Source organism: Macadamia integrifolia, chromosome 2 (genome assembly GCF_013358625.1).
Source record: "Macadamia integrifolia cultivar HAES 741 chromosome 2, SCU_Mint_v3, whole genome shotgun sequence".
In the NCBI taxonomy this organism is placed as follows: Eukaryota; Viridiplantae; Streptophyta; class Magnoliopsida; order Proteales; family Proteaceae; genus Macadamia; species Macadamia integrifolia.
The window spans coordinates 38,764,254-38,782,792 of record NC_056558.1 but is presented as its reverse complement, the minus strand read 5'-3'; the positions used below and the strand labels follow the sequence as shown (position 1 = coordinate 38,782,792).

At 37.0% G+C, this 18,539-nt stretch overlaps 2 protein-coding genes across 5 annotated transcripts in view; both read right to left on the bottom strand.

Moving 5' to 3' along the window:
• Nucleotides 1-2,863, bottom strand: part of LOC122067182 (DNA repair protein RadA) — a 53,191-nt gene extending 50,328 nt beyond the window's left edge. For 2 of the 4 annotated variants that reach the window (XM_042631034.1, XM_042631037.1), the window contains exon 1: nucleotides 1,843-2,859. In XM_042631034.1, the coding sequence (XP_042486968.1) occupies nucleotides 1,843-2,726 (884 nt within the window). In that variant the 5' untranslated portion in view covers nucleotides 2,727-2,859. Of the gene's footprint in view, nucleotides 1-1,842 lie in introns of all 4 variants that reach the window. The other 2 variants (XM_042631044.1, XM_042631027.1) reach the window with 2 other exon arrangements.
• A 1,036-nt stretch (nucleotides 2,864-3,899) lies between these two features.
• On the bottom strand, nucleotides 3,900-7,122 carry LOC122057416 (serine/threonine-protein kinase Aurora-2). The gene is made up of 9 exons (XM_042619512.1): nucleotides 6,965-7,122; nucleotides 6,461-6,577; nucleotides 5,648-5,794; nucleotides 5,445-5,540; nucleotides 5,212-5,307; nucleotides 5,022-5,118; nucleotides 4,816-4,933; nucleotides 4,419-4,491; nucleotides 3,900-4,316 (listed from the first exon to the last, which is right to left on the bottom strand). The coding sequence occupies exons 1-9, from the start codon at nucleotides 6,998-7,000 to the stop codon at nucleotides 4,212-4,214; spliced, it is 885 nt and encodes a 294-aa protein (XP_042475446.1). The 5' UTR covers nucleotides 7,001-7,122; the 3' UTR covers nucleotides 3,900-4,211.
• Nucleotides 7,123-18,539: the final 11,417 nt, after the last annotated feature.

Genomic DNA, 18,539 nt, shown 5'->3' with positions numbered 1-18,539 from the left:
GGCATAAGAATGTGGATTATGGTTGTACGTGTGTGTGTGTGTGATTGGGGTGTTGGGTGGCCAACGGTTGGTGCCGGCGGCACTACATGCTCAGGGTGAGTGTGTGTGTATGTGTGATTAGGGTGCAGGGTAGCCGACGGTTGGTGCCGGCGGCACTACATGCTCAGGGTGAGTGAGTGTGTGTATGTGTGTGTGACTAAGGTGCAGGGTGGCCATCGGTTGGTGCCGACAGCACTGCATGCTCAGGGTGAGTGTGTGTGTGTGTGTGTGGGTGTGGGTGTGTGTGTGTGTGTGTGTGTGTGGGTGTGGGTGTGGGTGTGTGTGTGACTGAGGTGCAAGGTGGCCAACGGTTGGTGCCGGCGGCACTGCATGCTCAGGGTGAGTGTGCATGTGAGTGTGATTGAAATGTGTTATGGCATATTAGAATGCGTTGGGCTAGAATAACTACCCTAGTGCTAAATCCTTGCCAATAGGGGTTTACGTATTGGCTAATCCTTTCGTCCGACGATCCGTGGTTGGGGACGATTTCAGGTGACTGAGGTCCGCAGATACCAGCGTAATGACAGACCCACATGCGATGTTGGATTCAGTGATGGGTATACCTTACATGCGATGTTGGATTCAATGTAGTGGTACTATGGGAGGGTTATTAATAGGGGTTTTTCGGGTAACGATGTGGTTCCGGAACAGGCACACTCCTGACCCGCAACTGGATTGTATCCCTGGGGACTAATAACGTACATTCATAACCGGGGATAACACCTATGTTGTAGTAGCACTTATACCCCCTTTGGACTTAGAAATTGTTGATTAGAATTGTTTGATAATAAATGGATCATGTCATTGCATTCATATTGATGTGGTTGGGCATGGATATTTATATTATTGCATTTTTCTTGGATTGTTATGAATACTTGTGTGTGTGTTACCCATCACTAAGCTTCGTGGAAGCTCACCCCATTTGTTGTACCCTTTTTAAATGGTGGAACCAGTGCAGAGGCAGGCTTGGGACTTTGGTGGCAATGGTAAGGCTTGTGTCTGCAAGACACCGTGTTGATGGACATCACTTCTTTATTTTCAATTATTTATCTTTAGGTATTATCTATAATCTTGTAATACCTCTGATCGGAATTCAAATGAAATTTGGTATGTTGTAATTATCATTTAGTGAATCACCAGTAGTAGAGTAAAGTTTACAAATCTTATACCTATACTCTGATTTTAGTTGTGATTTTGTTGGCATTTACGGATTGGGGTACTGTATCTGTGATCCTAGAGGGTTAAGCTGACTGGATATAAGTATCCCATGTCGCATACCTTGGCCTAGAGGAGGCAGGGTGTGACAGCCACACACCTATTGTGTCGTACACTTGTAGGCAATGGTCACCCCTTACACATTCAAGGAAAAAAAATTGTTAATCAAGATATATTGAGGGTCAGTGAGCTTTTATTATGGGTTTCTATCTTCTGTATCCAGTATCCACCTAAAAGAAAGATAAGCATAAGGAATTTGAATGCCATAAGATTACCCAGTCATTGATTCCTATTTAACTAACAATTAGATCAATAAAGACAAGACAAAAGAAGATAAAAACAGTGCAAGATAGCTTAACAAGATACTTAGTTGAGGTGGTTATGGTCCTGTTTGTTTTAGCAGACAGCATATGTTTATATTGATCTCCTAATGAACCAATAGTTAGCAAGTTGCCCTGCGTATAGTTTCTTGCTGGCATAAGAAGAATAAGATAGCAAATCAATGGCATAACAACGGAGAAGAACTGAACTGACATGAAGAATAAATAAAAGAGATAAAGAAACTGCATGCTAGACGAGAGAACGTACAAAGGAATTCTCCATTGGGCCTTATTTAAACCCTTCTTCACGTCTGTCAACCTCTGAGGATGCAAGTCACCTATCTTATGTGGGAGCCATGACCGAACTGCGTTTTCAGTTACCTGAAACCCCCTTGACTTATCCTCAATGGTTTCAGACTGCGAGAACTGTACTAGTGTACCCACTTTATTACAGGAATAGCAAGTTCCCCACCACTGGGAAAACGAATCCCCGCAGTTTGAGCAGACCCAGTTAATCCTGCTCTTGCCCTTTTTTGTCTTCGAAATAATGCCTCGATCTCTTAAACTGGATCCAGACGAAACTCTGCCGGTTTCTTTATCTCGGTTCTCAACAACCGACGCAGATTTCTTCGACGCGGATTTTTCTCCCCTTGAATGATTACCTGACCAACTCTTAGGGGTTCCATCTCCACTCACCGACTGGTCATCTACATTCTTCGATCGATTCACAGGTTTTTCCGGCGATAAATCTCCTACCAGAGAATCAAAACTCGACAGAGTCACTGGGGTTTCATCTCCGCTACTCGATTCTTCTTCCCTACTGTTAGTATATCCAACTCTTCTGGTCGTCACAACCTTGTCTGCAACAGGATCATAAACAGACCAAACTTCAGGGTTTCCATCTCTGCGTCTCGAACCAAGTTCACCCCCGGAATATGAATTCGGATTAGACCAATGCTTGGAATCTTCGTCGTGCCGTAGATTGCTTGAATGAATGGTTCTCTGGACCACGTAACGTAGATTCATAGGAAATCTCCATTTAAGAGTGGAACGATGCAATAAGAGAGCAGCAGTAGAGATGAATCTAGTTTTGGTGAAACTGAAAATCATTCGATTGGAGTAGAGAGTACGAAGCGCTCGCATATCGCACATTTGAATCGATTCAGTAGAATTTTACCATTTTCTTCTGCTTCTAGGGCTTCGCTTGTGCTGAATGAAGAAACCCGCCAAAGTTCGAAAATACCGACTATGAGAGCATGTTTAAAACTACGAATCGGACGGAATCGGCAGATCAGTCTCAATAACCCTAGAATCGTTTATTTGATCCGAAAATTCACCGATTGTAAGTAATGTTGAGTGAATCGGATAGGGTGGGATCGGTCTAGGCCGATTCCAACCCGAATCTACCGATTCACCGATTGGATTCTCATTCTTGGAAGTTGGAACAAAAGAGATTTTTTTGATAAAAAAAATGCCATAGAGATAGAGAGATGATCTATGCGCCTCCACCGTGTAAATTCTACAGCATTTTTTAGGTATTGGTATCGTTCAAAACAATGATTTCACCCTTTTTATGAACCATTACGTCAATATGGTATCAGCTAAGTATCAGTATCGACATCTGATAATGATATTCAAAACAATGCTCTATAGAAATAGGAAAATACGCAATTTTTTTCACGATCTCTTGTTTATAATCTGGTGAACAGAGGTAAGCAAGTAAAGCTTACTAAGAATTGCACAACAAACTTAACACAGTTGAAAGGTTTATCTGTGTTTGGTTTAAAGTGTAAGAGATGGACATGAAATTCAAATAAGGAAACAAAAATATTAATTTTTTACTTATTACTATTTACTATCATCAACAAATATGTAATTAAAATTTTTTTAGTTAGCACTTTATTTATTTTTAATTTATTAATTACATTTTGGTGTATTTTTCAACTAGGCCCCTTGTATTGGATATTATTAATTAAAGAGCTAATTTCTTTATAAATTAATTTCATTTCCTCTTCTACATGTACATATATCTTAAAATAATAAAAAAAAAAAAATACTTATGTTGTTAACTGAAGTAACAACAACCACTTTCACTGAAATTATATTGCAAATTCAGCCGCTGAGATTGGAGCTGCAACCCTATAGGATTGCCCACAAACTGGTATATTTCTTACAACTGAGTTGGTTGTTTTCCAGTGAAAAAAACTGACTTAGAATCAGCATTTTTCCATTAGAAAAACTTGATCCTTTTCCTCACAGTAATGGAAATTAAATGCTCTCTCTATTTGAGAATTCTGTTGGACTCTACATCTCCAAACATCCTTGTTGTAAAGAAATGGCGGTTATGACGCCGTTGAATAAATAGACTAATAAAAGTTACATACGACGCTGTCTGCACACAAACAACATCATGATTACATATATGAATACACACAGAATGTAAGATACTGTCATTACAAAGAATTTCTTCAACCATTTGTTACTTTACCACTACATCTAGTAAAGAACCTTGACCAGAAATTTATGCATTCTCTCCAAGAAGATTTTCCACATTTGATCGCATCAGTAACAGTTACCCTGAACCTGGTCTTGCTTCAAGGTTTTTTCACACAAGGAAAAATGTCCCATATGCAAAAGTCAACCACACCTGTAGATGCCAGAGGGGTCTGCATTTTGAACAATCCAAGGATGCTCGAGAACCTTGTGTAACGGGAGACGTTGTGAAGAATCCTTGACAAGCATCTAGTGTCCACAAGTGATTCAAAACTCAATACTCATTCTTATATGTAGGAAACATGGCAAGACCCTTACTGAAATATTCAAAGACAAAGAAAGAGATCTCACCTGACTGATTAGGTCCTTAGCTGCAGAAGAAATCATTGGTTTTGAAGGAAACTTCAGATCTACTTTTACTATCCTGTGTATGATTATTTTTCTACATCAGCATCTTATGGGGAAAGGAATGCTCACCTAACCAAACAAAAAATAAGTTTCGGAGACCAGAAAATAGGCTGGTACATGAGATAAACTGAAATTCCCATCATTGGAAAAACATTCCAGCTCCTAGAGTTCACATTCCTTGTGAAACACAGAAAATGCTCACTTCTTGTATTGAGAAGTAACATTGTCAATGTTCTTTTTCTCTGACAGGCCATCATGTTGAGAGAGATAAATAATCAAGTTAAGAGAACAAAACATCTTCTAACTTGGTAGTTAGGACAATGTCTGACACTCTGTTTACCTTCTATATGTGTCTGAGTGTTCTTTTGCTTCAAAAGGGGGTACCCCATAAAGGAACTCGTAGCAGAGGACACCAAGGCTCCAAATGTCCACACTTGCATCATGCTCTACACTCTCAACTGTAAACAGAATAACTATTCTAGTAAACAATCAAAACTAGAATATTTTCTTATTGAAGAAATTTGTTCATTAAGATTATCAGCATACCCATCTCAGGTGGAAGATAATCCAGTGTACCGCACATTGTCTTCCTGCGATTAAATGTATGCACAGACCAACCAAAATCTGCGATCTTGAGTTCACCCTGTGAATAACATGCAGCACTTAAGAAAGCCAATGTAATGCAATGTAATAAGTAAAAGGAAATGATAACTCTGACCAAACTTGAGATTATCACCTGTGCACCAATCAGAAGGTTCTCCGGTTTGATATCTCTATGTATGACATGCTTTCCATGGCAATATATGAGTGCCCGTGCTAATGACGAAATATACTGTATCAACACATGCACCATTCCGTGATTTCTAGTTAGGTAATGTTGATAATAATTAAGAATAAATTCACCAATTCTGCTAAGAAATAAAATAATGTGAAACTATGACAAAATGTCATCATAGGTAGAGGGCTCACCGTGGCAGCACGTTTTTCACCGAAGTACTTGCATTTCTGAAGTTCTTTGTAGAGTTCACCTTTGGCTGCATATTCTAGTATCAAATAAACTCGTGTCTGCAAAGAATTATATGAAAATAAGATTAATTGGTATGGCTCGTGGCTCAGTTTTTTCTTCCCTCGGACTGAGGCGAGTCATGGGGATGGTTTGTCAGTTTCCAGACCTGATCATAGAAATATCCATAGAGGCGTAGGATATTAGGGTGCCTTAGGTGGCTTTGTATTTCAACCTCCCTGCGTAGCTGATGCTCAACCTGAGACTGCTTGAGCTGGCTTTTGAAAAGTACTTTGAGTGCCACAATGTGATTACTCTGTTTCGATGAAGAATTGCTTTGTGTTATAGGATCATGGAAAATAAATACTATAATACAACGGGGTGAATCATATACTATAACTCAAGATTGCAAAGAAAATGAAGAATTTAGCTTTTGACTTCATAAGTATGTTTACATTCTGAGAACAAATAACAAATAAATCATATGCAAATGCAAATGTTGTGTTTGAATTGGATGGTACGCATTTTTAACCCTTGCAAAGCATTAGAACCCTAATTCTACCAAAGGCAAAGAATGCAAAAGGCAATAAAGGACATCAAACTTGGCACCATACACACTCATCTGGCAGTTGGGGAAGAACAGATCTGCAAAATCTTGCGACCAGAAGGTGGAGAAACAGTTGAAATTTTGGTAATGTCAAATACAGACTGTGTTTCTCACTAATGGGTCGAAGATTCATGGTGTAAAACCCTCTTTCCCCCATTTTTCGAGTCTTCAAATAACAGCTATGGAATACTCGTTCCTGCTTATTTCTTACTATTATGGATCTCATAATCAGGTTAAATTAGTGATAAACACATAGATCAGAAAGCTACCTGGTATCAACTAGCATTCCACAAAACCCTACCCAGTTCAGAAATTAAAAAAAGGGAGAGAAACAAAGATTCTTCCAAACAGATGAATTGGAAACCGAAAACAAACCTTCTTTTCCCTAGCCAAATATACGTGACCGAATTTTCCTCTTCCGAGAGGCTTCCCAATGTCAAAATCATTCAGGGTCCACCTCTTCTTCTCTGCTGCCGAATCCTTTGAAGGAGTCTGTAAAAAAGAGTGGGGAAAGAAAGAAAAGGATAAAACCTTCAGCCCATCATAAACCGAAGAATCATGTCAAAGATTCAACAAATCAAAACAGATCCACTAGACAGATAAAGATTAAAATCCCTTGAAAAACAGCTTAATTAGAATCGATGATATGATCCAAATACACCCACATTGCCCAGATTGTCTGATCTGCTACCTACAAAGAAGAAGATGAAAAAGAAAACTGATGGAAACCAGAAAACCTAGATCACCCACTGAAAAGAACCGTAAGAGCCTAAGAATCCAGGTCTGTTCCAAGTGGAACATGAAAGATTCAGAAAAATAAAAATCTAAAACCCTAATGCCACTGCAAAACCCTAATCGGGGAAAATTCTAGGATTATACCTTCTCTCCAGATTGTGCTTCTGCAGCGATCGCCATAGGGGAGAGGCTCAGAGGGAGTGAGGGATGCAGAGACTGAGAGACAGAACGAGAGATGAAGCGCAGGGGGACGAAACGATGAAGGCCCGTTGTATAGTTGTTTGAATATCTTCACCTACATTACAACGGTCGGATTTGTCGACATCCACGTGGGCCGTAACATTTGAATTAGTGATTGCGAGGGAGGTACACGGTAATCTGTCGGCGTAATTATACTTTCATGCTTTTTGGTCCATGATCCAGCCACCTTGCGGGCTGTCTGGACACTGGAATCAAAGATGATATATCTCACGGCCAGAAATAGTACACACTCCACATATGGATTAGTTAATACGTGGAGACTAAAGTACTAGTGTTACCAATAAAAAATGTCCTTTTGTTTGATTTTTAAATAGAGTAAATATCACTCTCGAAATATCAACTTGACCCTACATTTTTTTGAAAATATCACTCACCTCCCCTTTAAGAAAAATATTATGTCTAACGACCCCAATCGTTAGAAATCATTGTTAAGTCAGCTATTTCTCATTACCAAAAATAGTCAACACTCCACATGTAGGTTAGCTAATAGGTGGAGACTAAAGTACTAGCATTACCAATAAAAAATATCCTTTTAGTAGATTTTAAAATCTATAGTGACCAATTTTCCATTTTAGTAGCAGGTGGCTAGGCCCTAGGCACTTGGACTCTAATATAAGGTTCAAGGAAAGTTGTTGGGTAAACATTCCTACCCTTCATTTTCATGAAAAAAAAAAAATAGCAGTTTAGTAGTTAGTAATTAATAGGGATAATTACAGTGGCATCTTGTACAGTATCCTCATATTAGAGTCATCCTCTGCAAAACTGAGAATTACATTGTACCTTCTACCGTTGATAGTGTACTAACTTCGATAGTGAGTGACATGGCTTGGTAGATATTTTTGTAAATACCAAAATATCTTTACAAGAATGTGAACTTTCTATTATATCCTTCAACCCCAAACCCAAAATACCCATTTTCTACTTCCCAACCGAAGAACCCTCGACCTGTGTCCTTCAACCTACTACCTTCGGCTGCAAACCATTTTAATCTAGTGTCATCTATTCAGTGAATCCCAAAGAAGCATTAATAGAAGAAACCTAAGGGCGTGTTTGATTCATTGAGTCTTTGGAGAAAGTATATTTTAAGAATGTCACTCCATAAAATATGGTTCCCTGGAGTTGCATTCTTGAAAAATAATTGTTTGGTTATTTTGGATTATGTCTGCTGATTCTCTCAAAAAAAAAACTGTTTGATTACCATGATTTTGTCTGTGGGAAACACCCAGAATCACCATGAATAACTGTTTGGTTGCCCTTAAAATGCAATTCTTATCCTACTTTTATACACAACTATGCAATGTTATTATTTTGTGTCCATACACTAATTTCTAACACTTTCTATAGTATTATATTATGAATTAATTTTACTAACCCTTGGAGGAAAAAATCCTTATATTTTTTTTTCTCATTATTAAATGAAAATAAAAATACCACATGGCTAAATTACCCAGCACCATCTGTGTTGAAAGAAAAAAGTCCAAATTACTTGGTCTTTATACATACATATGTAGCTTAAGTACAAGAAGTCTATAATACATAATTAAAAAACTAAGCTTAAAGTACATCTTCCAATGTACTACGTTACTAGAAAATTTTATTTACGAATGCGAAGATTTTTTACTGCATCAAGTACATCTTCCAATGTCCTCGTAACTATCCTACTTTGTTCTTCGGATGCCTCAATTCTCCCTCTTAGATATCCTTACTTGTGGATGTAGGAGGTCTCGTTATAACTTGACATACTCCCGTAGGCCCCGTGAATGGTTCGATGAAGAAGATTCTTCATTCTCAATCAACTCAAACTTTTCACATCCTTGATTTTTTAACTAAAATTCAACTGATCACAATACAAACATTAGCCATTTAAATATATTTAATGTCTATACAAAAGTAATTTAATTAATCTATATGACAATCATACCGAGGTGGAAAGTGGGCAACACTAGAAGTCTCTTATTTTTTTTGGTCAATTAGTGCACTTTGAACTTTGCACTATCTAGCTCCACATTCACACATCTTGTAGCGGTCCACCCATATAAAGAAAGATGTGTGGAAGCGACATTTGTATAATTTTTTCTCCAAATGACGATTAGTATGTGATGTAAGAGTGATGCATTCAGCACCACAAACATCACATGTAGCAATATTTTCCATCTAAAAATAAACAAATTGATCTTTAGATAGTATGTTATGATTCATTTCATACAATAGTTTATAAACATGTGTAATCAATTTGTTCTATAACTATATGTAGTTAGTAAACACAAAAAGATAACAACACATCCACTTGAACCTGCTATCAATTATCATGTCAACATATGTATTCAATTCGTTCCAGGACTATATGTAGTTATTAAAAAAATATATAATAATAATAATAACCACACATACACACAAAAACCATAAAATCAAAAAAGAGAACGTCACATCCACAGGAACCTGCTGTCAATCATCATAATGTCAACATGTGTATTCAATTTGTTCCAAAACTATATGTAGTTATTAAAAAAAAAAAACACACACACACACACACACACAACAACCATAAAATAAAAAAAGAGAACGATACATCCACATCAACCTGCTATCAATCATCATGTCAACCTATGTATTCAATTTTTTTCAGAACTATATGTAGTTATTAAAAAAAAGAAAACACAAAAACCATGGAATAAAAAAAGAGGACGATACATCCACATGAGCTTGCTATCAATCGTCATGTCAATTTGTGTATTCAATTTGTTCCAGAACTATATGTAGTTATTGAAAAAAAAAAAAAAAAACACAAAAATCATAGAATAAAAAAAGAGAACGATACATTCACATGAACCTGTCATATATGAACATGCTATCAATCATCATGTAAATCTGTGTAATATTTAGTCAATAGACATGTAATTGAAATGAAACCTAATATCATATCTCCAACCCATTCATAACATAAATCATTTAAAGATCATAGTCCAAGAGGATAAAAAAGTGCCGTCTTCAAGTCCCAACTCACAGCAGTTACTGGGTAAAGAAAAAGAAAAGACAGTTCAGTTTTCAAAGGGCATCGGTTTTAAGTCAAACAATTAAACAAACATCCAAATTCCATTCCACAAATATCCATCAGACATCAGTGGCCTTCTCATCCTCCATTAGCAACTCCAACACTTGTGATTTATCTTCATCCTTCGCTTTCAATAACAGATTGCATAGTTCTTAATCTTTCACGAAGAATTTTTTGGCACGTCATTTCTTGCTGAAATAAATAGTTGGGAGGGCATCAATTGCATCAGAATATTACCATTTGTTCCTCAACTCTTAGACATTTGCTATATTGCAGGAGATCCCTCTCTCGCACCACATGGCATAATGAAAAAAAGATCCTTCGTACTCATTCTAATATGATCTCTGCATGTTTTGTTAGAAACACCAATTATTATCTCCGTCTCAGCACTACCACGCAGTACCTCATTGCGGTAAGGTTCCTTAGTGATATACAACTTCCTATATTGCTCTGCTCCTATAGCAATAGCAGTAGCAGTGGCAGCGGCCGCTTAGATAATAGTTTTTTTGCACTTTTGATATGCTGCATCATTCTCACGGTTGGATGCCATTTTGGCGAGATTCTATATTAAATGTTAAAGAAAACCACTTATCAGTATCCTTCATTTTACATTTCATGCTAAAAGGATTGTTGCTAAGATCAGGATCATAACTATAAATTGAAATGAAGAGAGGATGATTGTTGAGTTAACCTTGTAATCAATGTAGAAGAAGAAGATAAGAGAAATAGGATAAATAAATTCCAGTCAAATTAGGAAATGAACTATACCCTATGATATTAATTTAAGCATAAACAGAACAATGAAACTCATAATTCGATTTTTCTTTTAGAGTTTAGTAACCCAAAACGCAGTCGTACTTGTAGTAAGATTATAACAACCAAGCAACAGAACCAGATTTTGAAAAAAAAATATGAACTCTGTGTGTGTGTGTGTGTGTGTGTGTGTGAGTGAGTGAGTGAGAGAGAGAGAGAGAGACAGACAGGCATTGCAATTTTTTTTATTATTATCATTTACCAGTATTGCAATTTACTTTCAACATTGCAACTTCTAATGATGTCGATCTAAGAAAGAAATTTGACAAAGAAAAGGGTAAAACCCATACCCAATTTTAAGGTATAAAGTCTTGACAAGGGATAAAGTTTGGTTAATGGTACTAACCACACAAAGTGGGTTGTTGATTTGTTGCCACATATATATAAACCACTGAACAGAAATATTAAACAGAACTGTACTAAATTCTTTTCAGTTTTTAATACATCTACTAAGGTTGCTTCTGAAATTAACTCACCAACCCCACTTCCATTTTTCTTTGATTTTTATGAGCTGGTTCACACCAAAGTTTGTCAAAAAGTTAATTAGGCCTATTTGCCATTTTCACTTGATCATAGACCTAACTCTATTCTTTACATGTTATTTTTATGTAACAGACATGAATTATACACAACAAAGGAAACATTCTTTTGATGATCATCATGGGTGTGTTGATGATGAGAAGAATGATGTGGGTTTTGGTTTCCCCTCATCTTCTGAACTTATGAAGGATTTTGATTCTCAATTCAACCACAGCCCTCTCCCTCCAAAAAAGTGTAGCTTTGCTAGCTTTACAATTTGAACTTTGAAGAAGAGAGCAGAAAAGAAAAGAAAAAAGTTGGGGATTTTTTTATTTTAACCTATCAGTTCTAGTTCTCGAATATGATAAGAATTGAGTATAAGTCAATATAAAATAAATAGAATCAAACCATAAAATCAAATACCCAACATATAGCTTTGCCAAATCCAATGTCCAACTCAACTTATAGAATCAAAATAATTGGGGTATTTTTCTAGTTTGGTTACCTGGGAGAGGGTCAAAAAACAATGAGAAGGAACACAATGAGGCCAAGTTGGAGACCCTAGATTCCTCTCCACTCGATCCTTCAATTTCTTCAAATCAGAAACAAGACAATGGAGCAGAGGAATTATGGAAAATGGTTGAAAATAGATTTTTACTTTAATTTAAGTTCAAGGGTTGTGGATGAGATATGGGAGATATGAAACAAAAATTCTATTAAACACAAGAAAGAAGAAAGATGAAGAAGAATTATCTCACAAATTCTAAAAGATAAAAAAAAATAAAACCCCTAGAATAATGAATCGACTAACATCAAGCAGAATACAGAGATAAGAAGAGGAGGAAGAAGAGTTGAGAGAGTGCATACATTTGACTAAGCAAATCGTGACCTTCATTAAGGGAGAAGCAGGGACGAGGCAGAGCATATGTGGTTGAGGGGCTCGGATGGTCTTCAAAGATCACAAATCTTAGAGAAAAAAAAAACCCTAGAATCATGAATCGGCTAACATCAAGCAGAATATAGAAATAAGAAGAAGAGGAAGAATAGTTGAGAGAGGGTGAGGGAGTGCATACCTTCGAGATATGCAAACTGCAACCTATGTTGAGGGAGAGGCAAGGATGGGGAGGAGCAGATGCAGTTCAGTGGTTGGAATGGTCGTCGGAGGACACAAATCTGAAAGAAAAAAAACCATATAATCATGCATCGGCTAACATCTACCAGAATACAGAGACAAGAAGAGTAGGAAGAAGAGTTGAGAGAGGGTGAGAGAGTGCATGCCTTCGAGACTAAGCAAATCGCGACATTTGTTGAGCGAGAAGCAGGGACGAGTCAGAGCATATGTGGAGGAAGGGCTCGAATGGTCTTCAGAGGTCACAAATCTCATAGAAAAAAAAAAACCCAATAATCATGCATCAGCTAAAATCTAGCAGAATACAAAGATAAGAAGAAGAGGAAGAAGATTTGATTGAGAAGAGGAGTTGCGACCTTCGTTGAGGGAGAAGCAAGGATGCGACGGAGCCTACGGATGAGTTTGTCGAATGGTCGTCAGAGGTCATACGTTTTTCACAGGTTCTATGTGGTGATTCTGTCATTTTATATGAAGGTAAGAATTGGGTAATTCTTTCCTAAGATCACCTATTAAGGTGATCTCACAAAAGAATCACTTTATGTGTAAAATACTCTATCAGAAGAATCACTTGATTTTCTTAAGAATTACATCCATTAGCAACCAAATACCCATACAAGTTAAGAATCATGATTCTTTTGAATTACATTCCAAAGGCTCAAGGAATCAAGCACGCTCTAATCCATTTATAAAACTTAGTTTTGTCATCGTAATCCCTTCCCCGATTCATCTCCTTCCCAAGACTCCAACTCAAGTCCATTGGATTTAAGGAAGCTATAATCCATAGCATTAATAGCTTTGAGGTTTAGTCAATCTCTTAAATGAGGTTGTTACGGCTCTAGGTACCAACGAAGATGTTCAGGGTGACAAAATTCATATATAAAATATGAGATCCGGAGCTTTATGGGGGGTTTCGAATCATCCGCCAATTGAAGGAAAATTAAATTGAATCATGGTAAAGAGGGAGTCCTCGATCAAGAATCTCATCGTTGTCGCTGCCATCGTCACCATTGCCACTGCTATTATTGAAAAACTCCAGATTTCTTTTATGAAGGGAGATTTAATTTATTTATAAGGGGTTTGCTCTCAAGCCTCTAGTTTATTGGAGAGGACTTGAGGTGTTTTATGAGTGAGATTTTTAAGATTTTGGAGGTTTGAGATTTTTACCATGTCTCTTGGATTTGGGTCTTGTTGGAATTTAAATGACTATTTAAATTACTTTTTGGCTTCTTGTGTCTTTTCATTTCATTTATTGTATGACCTCTCATATGTTTATCTCTATGTATTCTCAATGACCTTTAATGTATTTACAAATGACACTTAATATGGTCTCTTTATTTTTAGGACTTTGTTTCTTCATCTTTTGGACTCTTTTACTTCACTTTATGAGAGTTTTTGTCTCCTCAATTTGAGATACCTTATCTCTGCTTTTTCTTGTGAGAGATTTGAGTCTTTGTCTCTTCATTTTGAGGGACCTTACCTCTTACTCTTCTTGAGAGACTTTGTCTCTTCATGTCCTTTCTTAAAGTCTCTTTTTCCTCTATAAATAGAGGGGATCTCTAGGCATTGTTACACACCAATGACCAACTACAAAGTTCACTCAAGTTATGGTGTGTTGTGAGGATTGAGATATTGTTTTACTCTTATTTTGAGTGTCTATACTTAAGTGTACTTTGAGTTTATTTTTAGTTGGAGTACTCGAAGGGGTCTAGTAGTTGAGTGCATAACTACTAGGGGTGCCATTGGCTTGTTTCATCTTGGAGGCCTATACGTAACTCATCCGGTTGCACCATTGGGGGCGTCTACGGTCTTAAGGAGAGTGTAAAGTGACACAACTCAGCTCGTATAAATTGCTAACATATTTTGTTACAAGATTCTTAAGAGTTCGTGGTTCGAAGATCTCTTAAAAGCTCAACAACCAAAGATAAGTGTGCTCTCTCAATAATCGGATACACCAATTTTCTACATGTTTATTGTCACATATTCAATTATAGTAGTTATGGTATGATGAGTGAAGAAAGAAATAGAGAAAGAAGAAGAAGTATATAAAGGAGCAAAGGTGAGTTATTGTTTATGGAGGTTGGTGGCTTGCTATGATTGCTAGGGTTCAAAAGAAGATGGAGATGGAGATGAGATGAGTAAAACCTGAAGGAGTCGAGAAGGTTGAGACAATTCACCTAAAGTGCTTGACCATCCAATGTCACCAATCAACCCCATTACGAAGTTAAGAAGCAATTTTGACGAAGACCGTAAAAAAATTGGTTATTAGAGTTTTTCAATGGAAAGGTTATAATTGTCTTTTCAACTTTACATAGTCAATTACAGGGGATACAATGTAGTTGTCAGTTTTAAGGGGGATAGTTCTAATATTAGGGTAAACTGAAAAGGAGGCCACTGTAACTATCCCTAGTCTAGTGGGCCCTCTTGCTTGGGCCATACAGTCATGTTGTGGCCTCATCTGGCCCCTTGTGTGTCTTAAAAAGATTTGTAAGATCCAATTTATATTAAAAATAGGGGAAAGTGCTCTTTGTTTAGGAGTGTGACGTACACCAATGCTCTATGCATATGTCTCGCTCTTCCCAAATAGGGGACAAAAATGTCAATTCAAAATGGAGATGGGAGCGGTAGGTATGGTCTCAAATGATCCAGAATATGTTGGAAATCGGTGTTTATGAAGGCAAAACCGTCTGATATGGGTCAGCACATATTGATATTGGCCGAGGCCGATATTAAAACCATGGATGTTGGAACTAGGTCAACAAGGTCAAGTTTGGCCGGACTTCTTAAAACCTAGCCCAACCCTGAGTCCCATTAATTGGGCCTAAGCCCGTCATGAACCTTGACTTGGGGCTTAAAAACTTCAACACAAGTCCAAGCCTGTAGGGCTCAACCCAGCCCAGGCCCGCACTGATTGGCCTTGATTGGAATGGGTCGGGTATACCTTGCATCTGAACTATAGGTTCATCTGACTTTGCATATAAATCAATTGGAATTAAAAAGTAAAATAATAATTAAATAAAAAAACATAGTTGGATAATAAATTTTATGTAGTTTATACAACCATGGTGGATAATGATTACCAAACTTAAAAAAATGATCATCGAACACTCAATAAATCAGGGTTGGGCTCAGGGCGGGCCACAAACCATCAATCCTTACCCACCTAACCCTGACTCAAAGCGGGGCTAGTCCTCAGGGACATAATTTATGCGGGCTCAGGGCAGGTTTGGGCTACCAGGACCAACCTTGCAACCCTAGTTGGAATTGTTACATTGCAAAACTTTCAAAGGTCGAAGAGTGTAACAGTGTCGAGTATTGATTACAGTAAAAAATAACCCCAAGTCTAATGATTTTCATGTTTTAAGTTACAATTAATATTCCAAGAGAAAAAAGAAATCAATGAAGCCAAATCAACATCTGACATCTGTGAAAGTTGGCCTAAAGGCATATGAATTAGAATTGGGAAGAAGCAAAGATTTTCAAAGGCTATGTAGTTCTAGGTCCCTCGGACCTCACACATGCGGAAGCCTCATGCATTAGGTACGCCTTTTTTTTTTCTTCAATATTTTCAAGAGCTATGATCTTTTATTGTTTATTTGTTTATTTCTGATATTCAATAATCTTGAAATTTTTATTAAAAAAATATTAAAATTTTCAAACTATAAAGAAAAAAATAATAACCAAATGGAGATCAAGCATCAACATGGGTGTAAAGACTAGAGAGTATACAAAAGTCCTACAAAAAAAAAAAGAAAGAAAAAGTATAGAGAAGTTGGGCGTAACTTCTCTCATTAAATTGGTTTGAGAGAAATTGTATTTATAATGAATCAATCACGACTTATTCACGACACCAGAGTTGTGCACAATTGTTTTTTTTTTTGGGCACAGAAGAGATGTGCACTATTACAAACTCCGAAACTAGATAATAAATATCTTAGTTGTAAAACATGGGAGAAGAATGCTACATTAATTTGACTTAATTGAAGTCGTTTTTACAATGAATCAATTACAAACTTTGAAACTATTCATTGTATCTGGGCGTAAATAATAGGAAATGGATCAAAGGTATACTAGTGGGGGATTTATATTTTTCTCATAATCTCTGTCCTCACTTGTACCTCTGCTGCAGGGGATTGAAATTCTATAAAATACAAGAGAAATAATGCGATAGCCTAGTGGTGGTAGGTGTGTTTTCTTATTTATTCTGTACCCACTCTTGGGTTGCCCAGATGGTTAGGGCAAACTAGGTGCACGGTCTCATGTTCGATTCTTCATCTGTGCATCTGTGATTTAAGTGGATATAATGGCGGTGGGTTGTTGTGCTAGTCTCCTTGAGGATTAGTCGAGGTGCGCATAAGCTAGCCCGAACACCTTGGTTAACAAAAAAAATAAAAAAATAAAATAATGCTCGTAGATTGTGTAGCATACGACACCATAGTAAGTTCAGGAATGGCAATAATATGGGAACGGATACGTACGACAATTAAATGGACAATATGGTAATAATATGTTTCAAAAAATCCAGTGCAATAAAACATGTATGGCAATGATACGGTACATGTTTAATACGATTGCTCTGTAAAAAAATCTGAGAGCAAAAATCCATGAATAAAAATGATTGTTTGAAACTAAATTCTAATATACCATGCTTTTATGGACATTAAAATCCACTTTGATTTTCCAATTTGAAATCATTTCCCATTATTTTGATTTTTCACATTTAATATTAATTAAATTTAACCCTTAAAAAGGGTATGGTATAAATAACTAAGAGGAGTATCAAACTTCATCTCGTCTCATAACTTTTACATGTTCTTTTCTTCTTCTTGGTACGAAAACAAGGTTCAAGAAGATGGAGAATAAGTGTTTGCAATCGTTCATCCCATAAATGTGCTTAGATTTTTTTGAAATTTCCATGGGGGTACAATCTAAGATCGGTCATGGATCAATTTTAAGGCTCAAGAACCTCCTCCCTTCAACTCCTTTGATTTCTCATATGCAATATTGCAGGAACAGAGTGAGGAGAACACTTGTGTCATTTTCTTCTTTTTAATTCTTCACATTGTTCAGCTGCAACTATGTTTGTAAATAATTGTCGGTCCAATTCAAATAGCGATTGTATGCTAAATTTCCTATAAATGTTTTCATTTCAACCCCTTTTGGAGAATCTCGTCTTTGACCATCTTTGTCCATGTGAGTCATTTATTTTGAATCTTTCTTGCTTTTCATTAAAAATTATTTGCAGATGCAATCGCCCTCGGTTACTGGCCGTCGATAATGGAGATGGAGGAGAAGGGGTCACTGGGGCAAGGGTTCCTCATTTTTTTTTGGTTTACTTAGATGAGGGAAGAAGAGGGGTTATAATTTCGATCGATTAGGGTTCTTGATAGAAGACAAGGGTTGGGAATCAGGATTTGGCCCTTTTACCTATTTTTTTTTTTTTTTTTTTTTTGGAACCCAAAAGTTTTATTATGCAACATATTATTTGAGTATTATTCATGTATAATACGGTTATCTTTACCTATTGTCTGTATCTTTCCCTTCCAACGACAAGGGGAAAATTTGTCATTTCCAAGTGAAACCCCTCAAAATTAGTTTTACCCCCAAGTATTAAAATAGGGATCAATGGTAGAATCGGTATCTATCAATTCTGGTAGGCTTGAAATTTGCACGAATGGGTCCTTAGAACCTAGAATCGGTTATTTGGTTTGAAAAGCCACCGATTCAGGACAATCTTGATGGGAATATTTTGATTTGGAAGTGGCAGAAGTCGGGATCGATCCCAGCCGATTTCGAGGCAAGTTGGCCGATTCATATCCGATCCACCGATTTTTTTAACCTTGGTTAACCCGAACATGCGACTCAGATGCGTTGGTTGGATCTTAATCAACGCGTTTGCACGTAAGCACGTGCTTTCTGAACCACCGACCCACGCAAAAACCCAAAAA

Bases quoted from the DNA above. Each gene is read 5' to 3' on its own strand.
- LOC122057416 (XM_042619512.1), bottom strand. From the start codon at position 7,000: ATGGCGATCGCTGCAGAAGCACAATCTGGAGAGAAG. The intron at 5,308-5,444 runs GTGAGCCCTCTA...GTGTTGATACAG, and splicing joins GTGAAAAACGTGCTGCCACG to TATATTTCGTCATTAGCACG. The intron at 4,492-4,815 runs GTAAACAGAGTG...AATCATACACAG, and splicing joins CACTCAGACACATATAGAAG to GATAGTAAAAGTAGATCTGA.